The 24,566-nt window shown below is 44.9% G+C and overlaps 1 protein-coding gene across 1 annotated transcript in view; it reads left to right on the top strand.

Annotated features, from left to right (window-relative positions):
• The first annotated feature begins 6,864 nt into the window (after positions 1–6,864).
• Positions 6,865–24,566, top strand: part of LOC124595259 (1-phosphatidylinositol 4,5-bisphosphate phosphodiesterase epsilon-1-like) — a 453,437-nt gene continuing 435,735 nt past the window's right edge. The window contains exon 1 of the mRNA XM_047133927.1: positions 6,865–6,968. Within this exon, the coding sequence (XP_046989883.1) occupies positions 6,951–6,968 (18 nt within the window). The 5' untranslated portion in view covers positions 6,865–6,950. The remainder of the gene's footprint in view (positions 6,969–24,566) is intronic.

The raw sequence follows: 24,566 nt of genomic DNA, 5'->3' as shown, positions 1-24,566 counted from the left end.
TAAAATATATTCTTGATCTGACGTATGTAACGAGCAACTGCCTCCTTTATTTCGTGACTGGCAACAACAACAATAACAGTTGAATTTATATGCCCGGATCAACCTTCAATCACTGCTGAGAGTTTGTCAGCACAATTTGAAAGATCCCCTTAGAAAAATTAATGTATTACTGTGCTGATAAACCTCTTACGTTATTTGATTTTCAAACAGCTGAGCAGAACTGAACGTACTCAGACATTTCTCCCTTTAGTTATTCTGATCAACACTAAACTGACACACAATATTTTTAGCGCAACGCAATCTGACTTTCAATAATCCCTACAAAAGAATGGTCCTGCCTAACAATAACCTATACCTTTCATGAATCATTTACCTCACAAAAATCTTCGTTACTCGAACTGCCAGCTAAATAAAAGATTCTAGCTACTGAAGGCACTAAATACTGAAATGCATAGTTAGCAAATGAAAGATTTTGATAGAGAACAAACAATGTATTTACCTCAATAATGTTCAAAAGTCATATATATCAGTTCATGATATCCAGTATTACAAATTTACTCTTTCTGATGGACATACTTCCAGATCGTACGCTCTCAAAATTCTACCATCTCCCTCCCCACATCCATCACTGCTGGCGGCTCACCTCCAACTGCGCACCGCTATGCGTTGTTCACATCCAACTGCCCAACACTACAATATCAAAAATTCCAACAATGCCAACCAGCCACAGACTGCACACAGCACAGTCAGTGATTTTCATACAGAGCGCTAAGTTTCGTTACCAACATAAAAACCTAAACAGCCTACTTACAAAGTCTAAGTCCAGTCGGACTCCTAACCCTGACAAAATTTGCTGAGCTAAATCGTAATAGTTACATCAGACGTCAGTTAGACCAACAATCTTGAAGCACAGAGGCCACGGTAGGCCTATGTCGGAATAAGGGAAGGCTCCAGCAGCAACGGCTGGCTGTTCTCCAAGGTTGGTGCTGGAGGTAAGGTTCTGCGTTAAATACGTGCCCAGGGAAACCATACCAGTTCAGTGCTAGGTGGATACATGATTCGCGGATGCGAAGTGGTGCCTGTGAACGTAGCACCCCACGCGGCGATATAGGTGCCGCCTGTGGCAAGCAGGCGCCCCACGTTTCCGTGGCATCTCCTGGAGTTCCTAGCGACTACAGCGAGTATGTTTCGGTCGCCTTTACTGTTGACATTATAAACAACGGACGCCAGCCAGTGTTTTTATTGATAACGTTACCTGCTGGCTCGTATGGTTACTCTGGCGGTAAACGCCTGCAGTACTGAAATGCTGCAACCCGCCTATCGCGGCTGTTTGCTGTGTAGCTGTAGTTTCAGGCGAATGCCTTGGAATATAGCAGGCATGGACGGCAACATGTGGTGACCTGCGCGCCTACTCACATAATTAAGCTCTCGTGTCGCCTCGCCACGTGAAATCGAAATCATCGCTCTTAGCGCCACTGTTTATGGGGTAATGCACCAAAATGAATGACAACCCGTAGCTGAAACGCCACGTCAACAAATTATGCCTCAAAACGTTTTTGGAGTATATTCATTTTATGTTCACCCCATCTCCAGATATTTTCAATTATCTATTCGTCGTGAACGTTGTGTCTTTACTTACGAATTTATTTCAAGGGGCGGACTGAAAACAACTGCCGGCTGGATTCGGTTCGCGGATCGTCGGCTGTCCACCCGCGGAATATAGTATACTTGATGGCGCAAACATTTATTATCAATATTACACACATAGTAGAACATCCTACATTGAGTGTTTTGATTAAATTGTAGGATGCATAGTATTGGGGACATTGACATCGAAGATTTCAGTCATTCGTGTGATGTCTGGTGCCTGGAAAATCGAAATAATGTGCAGAGAAATCTTTAACAACCGATTTCACCCCAGTTGGAAAATAGTCTGCAAGAACTTTAAGATCACAGCGAGTTGAGCAAGTGTACACAAACACCGACCAAGCAGATAGTACACATCATGGGAGGCATTACAGGTGATAAACAATTTAACACACTTTTGATCTGTACATGCTACTACATTAAAGTCAATTGCCGCGTTTTTCTGCTTGTATGTGAAGACTGATGATAATGATGGTGTCCCATACTCGAGGATCGTAGGGGACGATGCGGGAGACCCGCACCACCGTACTAGGCAAGGTCCAAGTGGAGGTGGTTTGCTATTGCCTTCCTCCGACCGTAATGGGGATGTATGACGATGATGCAGACGACACGACTCCACCCAGTCATCTCTAGGCAGGAAAAATCCCTGACCCCGCCGGGAATCGAACCCGGGACCCCGTGCGCGGGAAGGGAAAATGCAACCGCAAGACCACGAGCTGCGGACGTTTGAAGACTAATCTCAGGAAATACTGTAGGGATTTTGGTACGGTTTTCACTAACATGTAGACAGGAAGGTTTGTGTGTATAATTTACTACCACGTCTCCAAACAAGTCGTCCTGCCGCAGAAAGGTGGTACTGCATGTCCGAAGCAGGGTCAGGTCGCTAGGTTTATAATAAATTTGTAAACGGTATGTCCTTATACGTAAATTCATCTACCACTACAAAGAGTATGTTCGAGACAATCGTTGATAAAAAAAAGACTGTAATAGCAAGATTCTAAATGTGATTCAAAATTTAAGGCAAAAATTATTCTTGCAGCTGCCACACGACTGCCTTAATTGTAATGGATAAGGTAGAGAGTGAGATTGCTGCAGATGCGACAATAGTTGAAATCTAACTCAGTAACTTTAATTAAGTTGTTAAAATACAAATCTGACATTTTTGTTACAAATTCTGGTGTCTAGACGTTTACAGGATCCCCAGAAACGGGTCTCGGTAAGAACTGCTCGCGCATTAGAATTTGATGAGATGGTGCTACATGCAGTGGGAGAAGATTCATCACTAAACAACCGTCAACTCGACAGCGAAATGAGCACTTCTGTGTATACAGAGATGAGAAAAGACGGAGCTGCAGTTATCGTAGCCACTGTTTGAAAGCAATCAAACCAAATGTTTTTGAAGCCAGCGTTCAGTTCTGTCAGAGAATTGTCCAGCACAACATTGCAGTGCGGAATGGAAACTGACATTTCGCCTGCAGGAAAACGTAAAAAGGAAAACCAACACATTCCATAATATTCGGGGCTTGCGACCGGATCAAGGCGACATCTTACCACGGCCTTTCGGCTGACAACCATTCAGCCGTCTTCAGATGAGTTTTACAGATGGTTCAGATGGCTCTAAGCACTATGGGACTTAACTTGAGTTTTACACTGGAAGATCGTCAGTACACTTCCCTCACTTTAACTACAACGTGCAGCACAGTCTCCACGATAAAATTCAGCTGATGATTGCTGAGTGGCCGGCCGCAGTGGCCGAGCGATTCTAGGCGCTTCAGTTTGGAACCGCGCTGTTGCTAAGGTCGCAGGTTCGAATCCTGCCTCGGGCATGGATGTGTGTGATGTCCTTAGGTTAGTTAGAACTACTTAAACCTAAGTCTAGGGGACTGAAAATGGAAATCAGCGTTTGGCGTCATTGGCCGGGAGGCCCCTTGTGGGGCAGGTCCGGCCGCCTTAGTGTAGGTCTTATTACATTCGACGCCACATTGGGTGACCAGCGCGCCGGATGGGGATGGAATGATGATGAAGACAACACAACACCCACTCCCTGAGCGGAGAAAATCCCTTATCCAGCCGATAATCGAACCCGGGCCCATCGGACGGCAATCTGTCATGCTGACCACTTAGCTATCGGGGCGAAATCTAGGGGACCGATGACCTCAGATGTTAAGTCCCATAGTGCTTAGAGCCATTTGAACCATTTAAATTGCTGAGTGGTTGTCAGCCGAAATACAGGATCAAGATGTCGACGTCATCCGGCTGCAAGTTCGAAGCCTCATGAAATACTCATTAGGCCGGGTAAACTTTAAGAATCACAAAAAACCACGTGGTCAAATCTACGCTTGATGTTCTATCACACTAACAATATAAGAGCTCAATAATCGCAATTCGATGCAAATATCAACAAATTAAACCACTGTAAAATTGCATCCTTATTAGAGATTTTTTTTTGTCTTTTGATTCTTTTAAACCTTCACCATTAGACAAGTAGTAGGACAAAGAAAAGAAAAATAGATACGCAACTGCTTTGCAACTAACCATCCAAATGAACCAAGGGCCAGCAGCAGTGTCACCATAACGACCGTTTAGCGAACGGTGCTGCGTATTGGCCTCCGCAACAGGCGCCTGGTCATGCACCCATGGTGACTGCGCTGTATCGGCAACGAGGGCTGGAATTTGCATGACAATACCGCATCTGGACGTCCACTGAGTGACTGCAGGTGGCCTATTCAGATGACTCACATTTTCTGCTCCATCGAACAGATGGCCATCTGACAGCAAACACCCTGTAATTATCGTCAGAAGTGTTCAGGCCGGAGGAGGGAGCGTTATGGTCAGGGGAATGTATTCGTGGCATTCCCTGGGTGATCCTGTCATTCTAGCAGGTAAAACGGACCAACAAAAGTGTTCAAATGGTTCAAATGGCTCTGAGCACTATGGGACTTAACGTCTGAGGTCATCAGTCCCCTATAACTTAGAACTACTTAAACCTAACTAACCTAAGGACACCACACACATCCGTGCCCGAAGCAGTATTCGAACCCGCGACCGTAGCGGTCGCGCGGTTCCAGACTGTAGCGCCTAGAACCGCTCGGCCATCCCGGCCGGCAGCACAAGTGTGCATGTACATCCTTGGGGACGGTGTCCACCACTACATGTAGCTAGTTTTACCCTCAGCACTATGGCATATACCAGCTGGACACTGCAATGTGTTACACAGCTCGCAGCGTAAGTGCATGGTTCTAAGAGCACCAGGGTGAGTTTACCGTACTCCCTGGCCACCAAACTCCCTGGCTTAAAACTCAGTCGCGAATCCGTGGCACAACGTCAATATGCTGGAGCACCTCGATCTGTGGGACAAACTCGATCAAGGTGTTCGCCCCTTGGATCATCAGCCAAGAAACCGAGGGCAGCTGGCCATGACACCTTCCAGAACCTCACTGACTCTCTTCCTGGAAAAGGCTTTGGGAGAGTTTTCACATTAATGTGACTGTGCAGCCTACATTGACTACATTTTAAACAAATGGAAATAACTAGTAGATACAGATCAAACTGTGTCTATTCACACAGTCTTTTATTGGCTGAAGATCAAATAATGATTCAAGTAAATAAGAAACAGTTACAAAAATTCATATAGCTGCCAAATAATCTATGTAAATCTTACAGTTTTAAAAACTTAGTTTATGAAAAGAAAATTGTGGCTTTTAGAGAAAACGATCCGCTCAGATCAAAGATTGTTCTAGGAAACAAATATTTTAGAAGAAGCAATGATTTTTAAACATCTTGCCTGTGACGAGCTTTTATTAATGACACGAATATTGAGCAAAAAGTTAGCATATTTCGAACTGTACGTGGGGCCATTCAAAAGACTTTTAAAAATAAAGTTAAAAAAGAATCGAAAATTAAATTGTATACTGTTTTTCTGTATGGCAGCAAAGAATGGCTACTGTCTCAGTATCACCAGAGTAAAATGCAATCGGCAGAAATGAGATTTTTAAGCAGCATTTCAGGATCTACGAGGATGGATAGAATTCGAAATGAAGATATTAGGAGAGAATTAAATATGAAATGTGTTTGTAATAGAATATTAAATAATAGACGGAACTGGGCTGATCACTTACAAGGAATAGAAAATAGCAGACTTCCCAAGGCAGCGTTGGATTTCATGCAGAGGGGAAGAAGAGATCGAGGACGACCCGGGATACGCTGGAAACGTCTTTGAATCCGGAACGCGTAAGAATACCATATCCCATGAAGTGCAAAAGAAGAAGAAAAAAATGGCTCTGAGCACTATGGGACTCAACTGCTGAGGTCATAAGTCCCCTTGAACTTAGAACTACTTAAACCTAACTAACCTAAGGACATCACACACATCCATGCCTGAGGCAGGATTCGAACCTGCGACCATAGCGGTCGCGCGGATCCAGACTGTAGCGCCTAGAACCGCTCGGCCACACCGGCCGGCGCAAAAGAAGAAGAAAATGAAGTTTCGTGTAAGAGAAGGAAACCAAGGTGTTTTTGGAGAATATCTGCGCATACCTTTGCGTAACGTTTGCCATCTATAGTTTTAGAATGATTCCTCCCACTTTCTCATTCTGGAAAGATGCGTTTTTTCAATCATACTGTGAATCTAGACTCATGGTACTCTGAAGTTAGGTGATTGTGCGTTATCATTGTCTCTTTTCATAGTCTATCCATGTATCGACCAGTCTTAGAATGAACGTGGGAGGACGACGATAAGATCCGAGTCCGGCCATCCTGATTTAGGTTTCCCGTGATTTCCCTAAATCGCCCCAGACAATGCCGGGATGGTTCCTTTGAAAGGGCACGGCCGACTTCTTTCCCTGTCCTTCCCTAATCCGATGTGACCGATGACCTCGCTGTCTGGTCTCCTCCCCGAAAAAAAATAAATAAATAAATAAGAAAACGTGGTATCTGTCCAACAGGAGAGCCTGCTGCTGCACGTGCCCAGCTTCAGCGTGGCCCGGCCCGTCAGCCCCCTGACCGAGGAGGCGGAGGACGGAGGCGGGGGCGGCACTACCAGTGCCGGCGGCGACAGCGACTCGGGGGCGGACGGTCCCGGCGGCGGCAGCGGCGGAGTCGTCACCTGCGGCTCCTGGCGCCGGGGGCAGAGCGCTGCCACGTCGGGGGCGGGCGGGGGCGGCGGCACGGTGCTGCGCTTCTCGCCGGGCCGCAACTCGAGCCTGCTGCGCAAGTGCTACCCCTCGTCTTCTGTGCAGCCGCCGTTCCTGCCCGCCGGCCGCCTCGAGGACTGCCTGCCGCCGTGCTACCACGCCAACAAGAACATGGCCAAGCTCATCAAGGTAGGCCGCCCACGGCTCTCATAGGCGTGCACTCTGTAGGCAGCACGCCACAATGTACGAATATCGAAAGGAGCTGTACGAATGAAATGCGCGTAAAGGAGGGACGACCAAGAATTCGGCACGTGAGCAGAGCTCTTGCTCACGTGCCATAGCTCTTTCGCCTGGCTGCACACTTCCCCCACCACCACACCAAGTTCTCTGAGCGCGAGTAGGCAGAAGGGTGGGGCGGAACTGCGAAAGTGTCGTATTTATACGGCAATGTAGTCACACTGCATATAGCCTGATTTCATATTTCTCCACAACATAAATCAGAAACAAAACAAATCTTCAGTATTCTACACTACTGGCCATTAAAATTACTACACCACGAAGATGGCGTGCTACAGATGCGAAATTTAACGGACAGGAAGAAGATGCTGTGATATGCAAATGATTAGCTTTTCAGAGCATTCACATAAGGTCGGCGCCGGTGGCGACACCTACAATGTGCTGACATGAGGAAAGTTTCCAACCGATTTCTCATACACAAACAGCAGTTGACCGGCGTTGCCTGTTGAAACGTTGTTGTGGTGCCTCGTGTAAGGAGGAGAAATGCGTACCATCACGTTTCCGACTTTGATAAAGGTCAGATCGTAGCCTATCGCGATTGCGGTTTATCGTAACGCGACATTGCTGCTCACGTTGGTCGAGATCCAATGACTGTTAGCAGAATATGGAATCGGTGGGTTCAGGAGCGTAATACGGAACGCCGTGCTGGATCCCAACGGCCACGTATAACTAGCAGTCGGGATGACAGGCATCTCATCCGCATGGCTATAACGGATCGTGCAGCCACGTCTCGACCCCAGAGACAACAGATGGGGACGTTTGCAAGACAACAACCATCTGCCCGAACAGTTCGACGACGTTTGCAGCAGCTTGGACTATCAGCTCGGAGACCGTAGCTTCGGTTACCCTTGACGCTGCATCACAGACACGAGCGCCTGCGATGCTGTACTCAACGACGAACCTGGGTGCACGAACGGCAAAACGTCATTTTTTCGGATGAATCCAGGTTCTGTTTACAGCATCATGATGGTCGCATCCGTGTTTGGCGACATCGCGGTGAACGCACATTGGAAGCGTGTATTCGTCATCACCATACTGACGTATTACCCGACGTGAGAGGTGCCATTGGTTACATGTCTCAGTCACCTCTTGCTCGCATTGACGGCACTTTGAACAGTGGACGTTACATTTCAGATGTGTTACGACCCGTGGCTCTACCGTTCATTCGATCCCTGCGAAACCCAACATTTCAGCAGGATAAAGCAGGACCGCATGTTGCACGTCCTGTACGGGCCTTTCTGGATACAGAAAATGTTCGACTGCTACCCTGGCCAGCACATTCTCCAGATCTATCACCAATTGAAAACGTGTGGTCAATGGTGGCCGAGAAACTGGCTCGTCACAATACGCCAGTCACTACTCTTGATGAACTGTGGTATCGTGTTGAAGCTGCATGGGCAGCTGTACCTGTACACACCATCCAAGCTCTGTTGGACTCAATGCCCAGGCGTATCAAGGCCGTTATTACGGTCAGAAGTGGTTGTTCTGGGTACTGATTTCTCAGGATCTATACACCCAAGTTGCGTGAAAATGTAATCATATGTCAGTTCTAGTATAATATATTTGTCCATCTGCATTTCTTCTTGGTGCAGCAATTTTAATGGCCAGTTGTGTATAATTTTTGTGCGCTAAAGTATAATTTTTATCTGGTGCATCCTGCCGGCAAACAGACAGATAATTTAACAGATTTACACAGTCAGGATGCCACGTAAAGCGCCTTTGACGCACATGTTTTGATCGAAATATTGTATCAGACATGCAACCTCATTATGTAGACATGGAAACTCCTCCTGAGGAAAACAATGTAGAACTCCTGGACGTTTTAACGCAAAAGAATTTGACTTTGAAACGAAAATCACAGTGCAGATCAATCGGTTCTATCTGAACATATACAGGTGCACTTTCAGCTGAAATGGCAAACGGTCTCGAAAAAAAAAGTAAGATTGGCAGTATCCTCAAAACGTAAAGAAAACTCTCCTTGTAATTCTTTCATAGCCACAATTAATTCTTCAATTCCCACGTTTTCTTTAACACCGGTGAGCTTAGAGTAATGGACGATGTCTTTTGTCAGACTTTTTCCCTTCTATAATGCGAATTTCTGTTTATATGAATCCCCACCAAATCAGAAATAAGTTTTCTCGCCTTTCAGTGACTTACTGTGGGCAATGCCCAATCAAGTCTATTTAATATGCGAGGTCTGAAATTCATTCCGGATGTTCAAAATTTTTGTTCCTGCTCTCCTTTTCAATTCATAAATTCAACAATAGTGGATTTTTATGTCGAAGAATCGTTTCAAGCACGCCCGTTGACTTAACCTATATATGAAGTCTCTACAGTCTTCGTTCAACTCCATCGAAAACTGTTGCAACTGGCAGTGGAATAATCCGTGCGTTTTCAGAAAATTTAATGCGTGTACTACCAATTTCATGACGAAATCCATGCCTGCAGACTTAGGAAAAAGTGCTTCCTGATATACAGAACAATGATCCTGTCTGTCGATCATTGTAATTTCTTGCTCTTTCATCGTCAACTAAATATTTAAATTCTTGCTTCCTCGATTTGTAATATCACTCTACAAAACAATTTTTGTTACCCGAGGTTATGCTACTGTATATCGCATAATAGATGTTGAGAACACTTATACTTCTCTTCTGTCATTCCCATTCACTTTTAATGGCTTACGACGATAGGTCCCTAGACTGTCTAATTTTGCCGCTGGACCTCTCAACTTTTGTACGATGAACAAGTAGCGGAAGGTAAACAACACTGACATCACGATTCTACCGAACTGAAGAAAGCTGTGTCGACCGAAAACTGTTGCATCGCAGTGCTGAATGAAATGTCGTCCTATACTGAGTACTTCCGAAAACTACCGAGCAAAGCCGAGACAGGCCGAGACTCAGCCCGCAAGCAGCCTGCACATCGTGCTCACGAGCAGTCTGGCATGCAGTGGCAGCTCTGATGTAAATGAGTGGTAAATGACGTGAAACTTCTTCCGGCGTGTAAAATGTTAAAATAACTTACGCTATACAGCCAGATTACGCATTCGACAATCATCGATATTGCGACAGGTCCACATTTTGCCAATTTCAAGACACAAAGGTAACGAGAAAGTGTTCTACAAGTACATTTAAAACCTTAGTATGAAGAAAAATAACACACGTTCACACACACACACACACACACACACACACACTGTAAACAATGGCGCCACCACACAAGCAAAGATGACCAGTGTCAGAAGGTATCGATAGTGAATATTAATACCCAACGGAAGAGTTCGTAATAACTCTGCTCCTCTGTTGCTTGACAAGAGAAATAGCAGGATTCCGCATATAATTAAAGAGAGCAATCCACTTCTATTTATAAGATCACTTGCGAATTTAATTTCAACTGCTTCCTTAACAACACTACCCCTGTACCTGTAACTGCATGCCAAATCTCCATAGGATGACGGGTACCAAGACAGTGTTCTGCAATAGCCAGTTTGTCCGACTATTGTAAGTTATTGTTGTAAGCTCGTGCTCTGGCCAATATACGAGGGTAATCCCAAAAGCAAGGTCTCCTATTTTTTTATAACTACATAAACCTGTTTATTTCTACAATGGTTTACATTAGTTTACAGCTTGAACACGTAGCTATTTTTCGACATAATCACCATTTCTGTCGATGCATATTTGTAAACGCTGTGGCAGTTTTTGTATGGACTTTTCATACCAGCTCGCCGCCAAGCTGTTCAGAAAGTTATGAACCTCTTCTTTCACCACGTCGTTGGAGCTGAATCACTGGGTTCACAACTAACGCTGACAGGTTCTGTTAGACTCTGAAAAAACTCAAACGGGTAATTCAGAACGGGAGAAGAGGAATGTTGAGCAAGGGCGTACACATTCTCCATGACAACGCTCGCCCACACATCGCTCTGCAAACCGTTGCTCTCCTGCAACAATTTCAGTGGAACATAATCACCCACCCACCCTACAGTCCTGACTTGGCCCCCAGTTCCCTAGGTTATAAGAACATTTACCCGGTAAGCGATTCAGCTCCGACGACGAGGTGAAAGAAGAGGTTCTTAACTTTCAGAACAGCATGGCGGCGAGCTGGTATGACGTGGGCATGCAAAAACTGCCACAGCGTCTACAAAAATGCATCGACGGAAATGGTGATATGTCGAAATATAGCTAAATGTTCAAGCTGTAAATTGATGTAAACCATTGTAGAAATAAACAGATCAGTGTACATATAAAAAAGTACGAGACCTTACTTTTGGGATTACCCTCGTACGATATCCCACAGCTGCATGGAATACGATAGACTCTCATCTTACGCAATCCAGGATCATCCTTTACGGATGCTAAAAGGACTCCAATCTTAAAAGGTGTCGAGAAACACAATTCAAATCACATTTCCGCCGAAAACGACCAACAGTTTTGGAAGCGCTTCAGCATTAGGCAAAAAGACCATAGACTTCGGTGTCATCTCGTTGTTTTCATCATTCACCGGTTTCATGATTGTTAGATAGTGCAACGCACATCTCATCTGTCTTTTGCAATAGCCGTTTCTACGACAGGTGAGTTCGAGATAGGCTACTCAGCTGAAAAATTTTCAGAATTTGAGATGACTTGTACCCTGTGAATAAAGGTACAGAGCACCCCTTCGCACTGAGCCAGATGGTGACAACTGTCAGCCTTAACATGCGATGGGCGTTCCATATTGATTAACACTTTATTTTTCCTGCACTCATGGTGCGCCATTTGATCACCGTTACAATTACAATGGTTCTTTGGTTTAACTGTAAGTGGTGGGACAATCACTAGAAAAGTAATACCTGCACAGTACAGTTCAATTTTCCAACTGTTGGCATTATGTGAGCGGTAAAAATGGAGTGTATCATCAAGGGGCAGCGCTGGACAACGTGGTTTACCCGGAAGGAGGGTTTAAACACTGCGGATATTCATAGGCGATAGGTGGCAGTGTATTTTCACAGTGTGCACCGTCACTAAAAGTGCTTTTGCAAGACGACAACACTCTTCCCCATAAGGGACTTGATCCTTTTTGATTCCCACCTACTCGGGGCTATGAAGAAAAATTTGCACGGATATCATTTCACAAACGCCCAGGAATTGCGAGCAGCTGCCCTGCGGTGAGTGCTACAGACTTCAGAAGAGTGGTTCGATGAAGGCCTACAGAAGATAAAGGGGCCAAGTAAGAAGAATACGCGAGTGTGGAACCCCGTTTCAGTAATGCCAGCCGTGGTTTTCGTCTCGTATGGAAGCGAATGTTGTTGAGTTGCAAAAACACTGCCACCAACGCCTGTGAATATCCCGAGTGTTTAAACCCTCCTTCCACAGGAATCACGTCATCCAAGACTGTTCTTGATGAGCACACTCCAGGTTGCCCACTCACGTATTGACAGCAGTTGGGAAATTAGACTACACTGTGCGGGTTACGTTCCTGATGATTGTCCTGCTACCTATGTTTAGACGAAAGTACTGCACACTGGCAACTATAATGATTAGTCAATTTTTATGTATATAGACTGAAGCGCCAGGTGGAACTTCTTACCAAGGCCGGGATCGGAATCGAGGTCTCGTGCTACTAAGCCACCTTGGCACAGCTATTCACACGACTACACGGATTACAGAATTTGAAGTCATTTTGACTATTTTTGGACCGTGACTGTCTCAAGAAAAATGTAAAGGCTTTTTTAAATTATCACTACCAGTCACAAACTTTGTCAACTATTGTATTACTTATTTATGCAGCGACATGCTTCAGGCTAAATGGCATTACAAAAACAATTTTACAATAAGGGCATGCTGATACATGACATCTCACATCCCACAGAGAAACTTAACAAAGCAGGAATTTATAAAATTACATGCAGTCATTGCAACAAATATTACATTGGCCAAACGGGAAGAAATTTTAAAACCTGCTTTAAAGAACGCATTGACTGTTTCAGACTTGGCAAACCGAATAAATCAGCTAGAGCGAAACATATAAATGAAACAGAACACAGTGTTAGAATAGACAATGATCTCAAAGTACTGCATAATTTAGAAAAGAGCTGGACAATGGACTTCTTGGAAGAAATGGAAATGTTCATCCATGGCCGCAGGAGGAATAACGAGATCCTGAATGAAATGACAGACTTCAAAAAATCACATTTATTTTCCGATTTCACTACAGTACTCCTATAATAAAAGATACGTAGCATGACAGTCGTTTGACTCTAGCCCCAGCAATAGCTTAGAAATATGTAAAATAAATAATTTATATCAAGATGTGTTCAATAATATTGTAACAAGTGCTCAATTTGTAATGTATTTCGTCAACCTACATCTATAATACGATAACAAGACGTGCAGAAGACATGTAAACATGTGACACTACATAGATCGACAAATCGATAGTCAAATCGAAACCAGCTGTATTTCGACCACCATCTTGTCCACTGCACTACAGAACTGTTTGTGAACGTGTTTCCAAGTTACTGCTGTTTTAGTGACAATTTGTGAACAGTGGCCAAGAGAGCCACGGAAATGGAAACACCTCAGCGCATCACAACGAGACTGCCACGCCAGAAGAACAGAGTGAGTGACCGTTTCAAAACATTTTCGTGCAAACATCAGTCCAGCTACCAAAGTGACACCTCCTCCTACTAAGTTCTCTCTTCTTCCACAGGATGCCCACAGCATTTACGAAAACACTATGTAGCGTCAGTATGACCTTATTGTAAAGTTGTTTTTAGTGCCATTTAGCCTGAAGATGAGGTATTCCCTCGAAACATGTCGCTAAATAAATAAGTAATACAATAGTTGACAAAGTTACTGACTGGTAGTGCTAATTTAAAAAAACATTTACATACACGGATTACACTGACGCGCCTCCCTCCTCGATCGAAATTCTCACTGCCACATCAAATGGTTCAAATGGCTCTGAGCACTATGAGACTTAACATCTGAGGTCATCAGTCCCCTAGACTTAGAACTACTTAAACCTAACTAACCTAAGGACATCACACACATCCATGCCCGAGGCAGGATTCGAACCTGCGACCGTACCAGTAGCGCGTTTCCGGACTCAATCGCCTAGAACCGCTCTGCCACAGCGGCCGGCTAATACCACACCAGTCTACTTTAAATTCCCCCTTGCACACGAACAGAATTGCTGAGGCTCTCCATGTTCTGGAACAGCAGCTCAGCATCGAACGTATATTGGAGATCCTACCTGAAACCCAGGTGCAGGTACTCATACACTTCGTGTGTAAGTGGGAATTTAAAGTAGAGTGGGGCGGCAGTGAGAATTTGGATCGAGGAAGGTGGTGTGCCAGGGTAATCAGTGCAGTTGTGTGGACTGCGGTGCCCGGGTAGCTTAATGGCTAACACACCTGACTAGTAAGCACGAGGCCCAGGTTCGATTCCCAATCTTTTTACAAGTTTTCACTCTCCGTTTCAGTCTACATACATAAAATCACATCTGTATAAGACCGGTAAAGTCTCTGAAATCGTGTAGTTTCATTTGGATTAATAAAATGGCGCACATATCAGTGGAGAGAGCATCTTTCGACGTTTTTAACTCGCAATACAGGTGCTCGATATGGGCATCGTTTGTGGTGCGGCAAACGTCAGTACATGCGGACATTCAATGAAGACACTGATGCTGCTACCCGCTTTGAAAATCTGTCAACTGGGTTGCCTATCTGCAGCAGCACATCAATTGGATGAGACAATCCGGGACGGATGATTTTTCTGCATATTTTTCACGCCTGCAACTACTCTATGGTGCGTATCATGAATTGAAACTTGGGCGGATGCTCTATCCACTGCTATCTATCATTTTTCTGTATGGTTTCTTTTTTGTGCAGACATAACAAAAATGACGTTTTAATCCGCAATACTTAACCGCTAAGCTTGAGCTACATTCACACACTCGCCCCAACAAGCAGGCTGGCGGAGATCCCCACTGTCACGGCATATAAAGTGAATCACACTACTGACAGCACACTTTCTTCCTCGCGCCATCATTTCCGGATCAGAGCTTGTGCTTCTTCTCTAATGACGCAATAGTCGCTCGGACTTATAAAATGATTCAAATGGCTCTAAGCACCATGGGACTTAACTTCTGAGGTCATCAGTCCCCTAGAACTTAGAATTACTTAAACCTAACTTACCTAGACATCACACACATCCATACCCGAGGTAGGATTCGAACCTGCGACCGTAGATGTCTCGCTGTTCCAGACTGTAGCGCCTAGAACCGCGCGGCCACTTCGGCCGGCTCGAACTTATAAACCCTAAACCTTGCTTCTCACTGCAGGTGAGTAGGAGAAAACAGGCACGACCAAGGTTGAAACGCTACCCATGCACTCTTGACACAATGAAAATAAATTGTACGTATGACATCAGGACACAAAAGTATAAGGCTATGGACACGGTTTATACACAAAGTGTACAGGTTACCAGCATCGTAGATGTTAGTGATGACACTTCAACAACTGTTTTTAGGAAACATGGAAAATATACCGGAAAAAGGCAGTTGCAGGAACGATGGAATAATTTAACAATATTTGATTTCGACAAACAATTACGCTATTGAATAGTCGTGGCTATTATAAGATAACAATGTTTATGATTTATAGTAACAAACAGATATAATTTCATTTTGGTTTACATTATTTTAAAAAAGGTACCGTTGTACTTTCGTCCTCATATGCCCTGCATGCTTTTATCAAAACACGTGGTACCTAGATTTGCAGGTAACGTTCCAAAAGTGTGGCATTTGCTGCGCTGTAAACTCGTGTTAGTATGCAACAAGCCGGTGAAAACAAATCTTCCGTGAGATCATCTCACGTAAGTCCCATTGCAGCACGAGCTTGTAGCGCAACCATCATCGTCACAGCCGGCCGGTGTGGCCGTGCGGTTCTAAGCGCTACAGTTTGGAACCGCGTGACCGCTACGGTCGCAGGTTCGAATCCTGCCCCGGGCATGGAAGTGTGTGATGTCCTTAGGTTGGTTAGGTTTAAGTAGTTCTAAGTTCTAGGGGATTGATGACCTCAGTAGTTAAGTCCCATAGTGCTCAGAGCCATTTGAACCATCATCGTCACACTTTTGAAACTGTGTCGGGTTATGCTGGGGCAACTCACCAGTAAATCAACGTACTATGTGTTTTGATAAATGCAAAGCTTGCACTCCATCTGACGTTGAATATGTAAATTCTAAATCGGTAACGGTCGTTTTTTTAGTAAAATAAACTAAGACCAAATTTTGACAGCTTGCAATGGCACATTATAAACATTCTGTATAGTTTAAAAATGTTTAGCAACTCTGGATCCAAATTATAAGGAAATCTTTGATTTTTTAGAGTCTTTGGAAATCTGGACGAGTGGATGAATGCCATGTATTTAACTTTTCTTTCGCAGTATCTAAAAAAGGACGATGTAGCCGAGGGTGTAACGCTGACCCGTACTTTCTTCTTAAATTACACTCCTGGAAATTGAAATAAGAACACCGTGAATTCATTGTCCCAGGAAGGGGAAACTTTATTGACACATTCCTGGGGTCAGATACATCACATGATCACACTGACAGAACCACAGGCACATAGACACAGGCAACAGAGCATGCACAATGTCGGCACTAGTACAGTGTATATCCACCTTTCGCAGCAATGCAGGCTGCTATTCTCCCATGGAGACGATCGTAGAGATGCTGGATGTAGTCCTGTGGAACGGCTTGCCATGCCATTTCCACCTGGCGCCTCAGTTGGACCAGCGTTCGTGCTGGACGTGCAGACCGCGTGAGACGACGCATCATCCAGTCCCAAACATGCTCAATGGGGGACAGATCCGGAAATCTTGCTGGCCAGGGTAGTTGACTTACACCTTCTAGAGCACGTTGGGTGGCACGGGATACATGCGGACGTGCATTGTCCTGTTGGAACAGCAAGTTCCCTTGCCGGTCTAGAAATGGTAGAACGATGGGTTCGATGACGGTTTGGATGTACCGTGCACTATTCAGTGTCCCCTCGACGATCACCAGTGGTGTACGGCCAGTGTAGGAGATCGCTCCCCACACCATGATGCCGGGTGTTGGGCCTGTGTGCCTCGGTCGTATGCAGTCCTGATTGTGGCGCTCACCTGCACGGCGCCAAACACGCATACGACCATCATTGGCACCAAGGCAGAAGCGACTCTCATCGCTGAAGACGACACGTCTCCATTCGTCCCTCCATTCACGCCTGTCGCGACACCACTGGAGGCGGGCTGCACGATGTTGGGGCGTGAGCGGAAGACTGCCTAACGGTGTGCGGGACCGTAGCCCAGCTTCATGGAGACGGTTGCGAATGGTCCTCGCCGATACCCCAGGAGCAACAGTGTCCCTAATTTGCTGGGAAGTGGCGGTGCGGTCCCCTACGGCACTGCGTAGGATCCTACGGTCTTGGCGTGCATCCGTGCGTCGCTGCGGTCCGGTCCCAGGTCGACGGGCACGTGCACCTTCCGCCGACCACTGGCGACAACATCGATGTACTGTGGAGACCTCACGCCCTACGTGTTGAGCCATTCGGCGGTACGTCCACCCGGCCTCCCGCATGCCCACTATACGCCCTCGCTCAAAGTCCGTCAACTGCACATACGGTTCACGTCCACGCTGTCGCGGCATGCTACCAGTGTTAAAGACTGCGATGGAGCTCCGTATGCCACGGCAAACTGGCTGACACTGACGGCGGCGGTGCACAAATGCTGCGCAGCTAGCGCCATTCCACGGCCAACACCGCGGTTCCTGGTGTGTCCGCTGTGCCGTGCGTGTGATCATTGCTTGTACAGCCCTCTCGCAGTGTCCGGAGCAAGTATGGTGGGTCTGACACACCGGTGTCAATGTGTTCTTTTTTCCATTTCCAGGAGTGTATATTCGTCTCCACAGCAAAATTGTATCAAAAACCTCGTAACAATCTAACTTAGGATCGGTCATCACTGAGACATTACCAGCGAACTGTCAGGGATGTTGCCGGAATTACTGTGGCGATATCCTTGACCTGCTGCTACAGAGGTTATTTTCGCACGTGACGCTCACATGTTCACATCAGAGCTATTAGTATTGTCATCCGTATGCAAATTAGCTTTCATGAAATGCAGTTCATTCTCCCACACGCAACACTATTATCGTATGACACGATATTTCTATAGAAACAGCGTCACACAATTTGCAAGCGTACTGAAATTCCAGGAACCGTAGTAACGACAAATCACTGTGTTCGTTATCTGTTGGTCAGCTGCGATATGTACACTTTATCTGGACAGCGAATGAACTTTCCTAATTGTAAACAGTGTCTCCCAGATAAACATGCCATACGCTCTGACAGTTGACAATATTAACCCTCCTCGACGAAATCGACGTATGCAGTGTTTTGCAGCGATTCCCGAAATGGAGAAATGAATCAAAGGCATCCGATGTGAACGAACACCGTGGTCCAGACCAGACCACTGTACATATTCCGACATCAACTTACGCACCTACTTACAAATATTTTGAAAAACTGTTTTGGGATATGGTATAATTTTCCGGTCACGTTAAAATTCTAAGAAATTAGGAACAACATTTGTCTGAGCAATGGTTGCGGAGTTCATATATAAGTTCGCACTGAGGATACATATAGTTTACGTGAGAATAATAGTGTTCCTTATTAGAAAGGTGTACCAGAACAGCTGCTTATAATAATTAATCTTTATTAACAACCAACCTTTTCGGCATTTATCGCCATTGTAGGTAATTATGAATATAAGTTTGGTGAGATTGTGTATAAAAAATTAAAAATAATAATAATAATAATTACCGGACATTTGATATCTGTTGAAACAATACCATTTCTGACAACATTCTAAATGCCTCTTCCTGTCATCCAAAGTCGCATAAACTATAAGATTTTTTCATTCAGTGGTTAATACATTAAATAACCTATCGTTAAAAGAACAAGCAGTTCAAAAAGAACTTAAGCCACTTCGTTATATGGCCCATAGAAATGGTTTTCACCCCCAACATAATCACAGAATTAGACACCAAATGTAAAAGGCCAAAACAGAATACAATACAGAACGAGATACGCCTAACCAGAGAAACTTTACCTAAACAAACAAACAAACAAACAAAAAATAAGATACGTACCAACAGTCTACCTTGGTAGAATCGGCAACAAAATTAATGCACTCTTTAAAGCCACAAATATTCAACTAGCCTTTCGAATCAATAACAACCTTTCAATAAAATTACGTTCCGCCGCCACTAGGACATCCGAATATAATAACATAGGCATATACGAGAGCACTGATGAGCCAAAACGCTATGACCAACTGCTTAATGGCTTGTTTGTCCGTCTTTGGACCGAAATACATCACTGATTCTGCGTATTGACAGTTTTTTGACAGCTTTGTGGAGGTATGTGGCGTTAGATGTCTACGCACAGATCATGTAATTCGAGTAAATAACGGGCCACTGATTTGCGTAAGCTGTGAAGGCGCCCAATAGCGACCCAGATGGGTTCCATTGTATTTACATCAGGAGAATTTCGTAGCCGAGAGATCAACGTGAGTTCACTATAATACTCCTCAAACCACTGTAGCACGATTTTGGCTCCGAGACATGGACAATAACACAGCCGAAAGATGACATCGCCGATCGGAAAAAAACATCAAGCATGAAGGGATGCCGGTTGTTCGCAGCTGTCAGCATGTCTCCCATATCTACCACAGGTCCCGTGCAAGCACAGCAGAACGTCTCTCATACCTAATACTGCTCCCACCAGCCAAAGTCCGTGGCGCACGGCATGTTTCGAGCCAACGCTCTCTTCGATGTCGGCGTTTGTGGTGACAAACATCGACCCAGTGTGGCAAAAATGTGATTCACCCGAAGAACCGACACTATAGCATTGGTCGACGGTCGAATCGCTATGTACCGAGCCCACTGCAATCGTAGTTGATGATGGCGTTGGGTCAACACGTGAACAAATAGGGGTGGTCTGCTACTGAGCTCCACGTTCAACAGTATACGATAAAAGGTGTGCTCCGAAACACTTGTGCGTTCACCAGCAGTGTTCTCTTTCTGCAGAGATGCCACAGATCAGCATCTATCCTAGTTTACAGAGCAAACAAGCCTCAGGACCCCACATTCTCTGAAGAGTCGTGGACGTCCAACCATTTAGGGCCTAGTGGTAGTTTCATTGTCCTTCTACCTCTTTCCGTAGATGCTCGCGACAGTAGCGCGTGAATATTTGACCTGCTTCACCATTTGAAGATATTTGTTCACAGACTTTGCGTAATAATAATTTGCCCTTCGTCAAACTCGCCTATCTCAATGGATTTCCTTATTTGCAGCCCACATCTTCGCTAGGGTGATCCCCCGTCCGCTTACACGTTTCTATTACCCCGTCATGAGCCTACAACGTCAACAGGCGTTATCCAACGTCATAATGTTTTGGCTGTTCAGTGAATAAAATCACATGTCGCACATGTAATAACTTTTATTTCAGACAAACAGGAAGAAATCTTAACTTCAAATGTAAAGAACACACTAGGAAAGGCAAGAATAATCAGTTGAACTTCTTTTTACGTTTAATAATACATTGTACTGATGGCGTGTCACTGTTTTCTGTGATGGTCTGAACAAGGTACAACCAAACAAGTCAAAAAACACACTTCTGATACGCTCGGAAATACATTGCAAATCCCGCACAGAATAGCAAAAGGTCTTGCAATGAACACTGTTGAGGAAATTTTCATTGAATTTTTATAACACAAAATGGATAAATCAACCACAGATAACATGACAAAATTTTAGTAAAATAACATCGCTGTTCATCCGTACAATCTTTGTAAAAATATGACGTCATAAGAGTAGAACTGTAAAACTACCATCAAACCATAATTAACGATTTATTTTCAATATATCTACGTCCCTTACTATCTAATCTTTCTAAAAATATAATGTCGTAAGAGTAGAACCGTAAAACTACTATCAAACCATAATTAACATTTTATTTTCAATGTATCTACGTCCCTTACTATCTAATCAAGACACTGACAGTTAGTTCCCTAGCGACGCAATATACTCTTGACATAATTCTAGACATGGGAACAGTATAGTCACTCTAACACAAATGATATTCACATTTATTCGTGATCTCGCTAAAACTGTATTTGCAGATACCTGACAATGGCGACCAATGCCGAAACAGACTTCGTTAATAGAGATTAATTATTATAAGCAGCTATTCTGGTGCATCTTTCTAGTAATCATGTCATTACCTGACATATATTGCGCGGCTGTCCCTAAAGAAGAAAAAAAACAATGCTTCTGTGACTCGCAATTTTTTTCAGCTACAGATGACAGCCTCGCGCTCATACTGCAGAGCAGAACCGCAGTTAAGATCGTTCATGACAGATGTTTTCGAGTGAATAAATAATATACCTCACACGCAACTAGCTCCATGAATAACTGGCGCTGAAGGGAGTTTCCTTCAGTACTGCGACTCATTTCTCCTTCACATCTTCAACAACTACTTTGCCGAAAAAGAAACACATTACAATAAAGAACTGAGTTCAGTGGCATCAGAGTATAGTATGTGCATACTGACGGGTTAAAGTGTTGGCAATTCTTTTGTCGTGGTCATCGACGATCAGATGACGATCATGAGGCCTATCTGCGCGCCCTCTGTTTTCACTCTACAGGCAGTAACTGTGCTGAGTTTAGAGGTGAACAATGTGTGCAACATTCGTTGTAGGCTACAACTATTCCCCGTCGATGGGTACGTACTTCTGCTGAACAACTTCAGCCACTTGAACGGGGTCGAATTGTGAGTCTGCGGGAAACTGGATGGACTTAGCGACGGAGAGCTGTACGTGTTGGGCACATTGTACTGATGGCGTGTCACTGTTTTCTGTGATGGTCTGAACAAGGTACAACCACGCCCCACAGATGAGACGCTCCTCACCTCTCGGGGTGAAAAGTACTCGTTTCTTTACGCTCGCGACCCACTGCCACATTGAACTGTTCGCACCATACTACAAGATATTTATTTTACACAGCTGACTGGTAACTAGGATAAGGTACTATTTCATCAATGCTACCAACACTGCCACATGGTCATGGGCATCTTTCTATAAAGAGGCTTAACACTTTCACTACCACTGGGACGTATGTGGCCCACGGTAGGTTATCAGTGAACCAATGGGAATTTGATGCATTTTATTGCTATTTATTGGTAATGGGATAACGGCTAATGGTTATAGAATTCTTGTCATTACAGGTGGCACGATGATACGCACATGAATCGATTTTCATCGGTGTCCAAGAGACGACAGTCGGGGCAAAGTAGGGAGTCCGTTAATCCGATACTATGCAGCCGGTGTCTCATCGTATATTTTTTGTTGGTGTCTCTGTTGGTGTCTTTGTTGCGGCACGTGCACGGTGCTTGGCAGAAAGTGAAGGTTTATCTTCTTCCACACTCGTGGCCAGTTGAGAGTTGGGTACTTGCTTTCTACCACGTCACACGGAACTGTCCGCAGAAGGATCGTCTACAAATCTTTTGCCTTCCACGGGCGCATTGATGGGAGATCCAATATTAGACTACGAGCTGTGGACATTTTATATCACTAACATAACATACACTGAAGAGCCAAAGAAACTGGTACACCTGCCTAATATCGTGTACTGCCCCAGCGACATCGCAACACGACGTGACAGCATGGACTCGACTAAAGTCTGAAGTAGTGCTGGAACAAATTGACACCATGAATCCTGCAGGGCTGCCCATAGATCCGTAAGAGTACGAGGCGATGGACATCTTTTCTGAACAGCACGTTGGAAGGCATCCCAGATATGCTCAGTAATATTCATGTCTGGGGACTTCGGTGGCCAGCGGAAGTGTTGAAACTGGAAGAGTGTTCCCGGAACCACTCTGTAGCAGCTGTGGACCTGTGGGGTGTCACATTGTCCTGCTGGAATTCCCCAAGTCCGTCGAAATGCACAATGGACATGAATGGATGCAGGTGATCAAACAGGACGCTTACGCACGTGCCACCTATCACAGTCGTATGTGATCAGGGGTCCCATATCACTCTGAGTGCATACTCCCCAGACCATTACAGAGCCTCCACTAGCTTTAACAGTCCACTGCTGACACGCAGGGTCCATGGATTCATGAGGTTGACTCCATCCCCGTACACGTGCATTCGGCTCCGAAAGCCCATAACGATGATATTTCGTTGAATGCCCCGCACGCTGACACTTGTTGGTGGGCCAGCATTGAAATCTGCAGCAATTTGCGGAAGGGTTGCACTTCTGTCACTTCGAACGATTCTCTTCAGTCGTCGTTGGTCCAATTCTCGTGGGATCTTTCCCCGGCCGCAGTGATGTTTTACCGGGTTCCTGATATTCACGGTTCCTTCGTGAAATGGTCGTACGGGAAAATCCCCGCTTCATCGCTACGTCGGAGATAGTGTGTCCCATCGCTCGTGCGCAGACTATAACATCACGTTCAAACTCACTTAAACTTTGATAACCTGCCACTGTAGCAGCAGTAACCGATCTAACAACTGCGCCAGACACTTGTTGTAAGCGCCGTATTCTGCCTGTTAACGTATCTCTGTATTTGAATACGCATGCTTTTAGCAGTTTCTTTGGCGCTTCAGTGTATTTTAGCAACCTGAATTCATTTATACCTGAAACAAATTAATCAAGATCTGTTGTTAGTTACGTTCCTTGCAGCGTACTTTGATTTCCATTTTCTCCCTTAACTTATGACACCTGCAGGAAATTGTCCGTCCCGAAGCTGGGTGGAAAATCTCGGGATCTGTGAAGCAACCTCTTGCCGCTGCCAGTCACGCTCCGCTCCTGATTTATTTTCCATCGACGGCCGATATAGAAGGCTAGTCGGGGGTCGAGGCCATCTGCGCCGCTAGCGACTGTCCGGAAATTAAAGACCGGCTCTTCCGTGCGACCAGCAGTCTTCCAGCTGCGCCAAGGAGCTCCGTCTCTCCCTTTAAGTCCGCCTAGCTCCTCCCGGCGACAGCACAGAAGTCGCAAAATTCGTCTGTCGCATGTAGTGATGCAATTTTCCCCCCGAAATTCAGCTGCAGATTCAATGTTACGAATTCTTCGCGTTCAACTTTTACAACCAATTATGCTATAGTCCAATTCGGTTATCTAGTGCAAGTGATGTCCGTTCTTGTCCTCCCTTTTGAAATCAGCTTTGAACATTCGAAACTTTCTGGGTGATTAAAACTGTATCTTGGACATCGACACGTATCCGGAACCTTAACTTCCGCGGGTAATTCTCTCACCGACTGGGTTATTCATACACATCTACATCTACGTGATTACTCTGCTATTGACAATAAAGTGCTGTCTCTCTACCGTCCCACTCTCGAACGGCACGCGGGAAAAACGAGCGCTTCAGTTTTTCTGTGCGAGCCCTGATTTCTCTTATTTTATCGTGATG

This window comes from Schistocerca americana, chromosome 2 (genome assembly GCF_021461395.2).
Source record: "Schistocerca americana isolate TAMUIC-IGC-003095 chromosome 2, iqSchAmer2.1, whole genome shotgun sequence".
NCBI lineage: Eukaryota > Metazoa > Arthropoda > Insecta > Orthoptera > Acrididae > Schistocerca > Schistocerca americana.
This window is presented reverse-complemented; position numbering and strand designations above follow the sequence as displayed.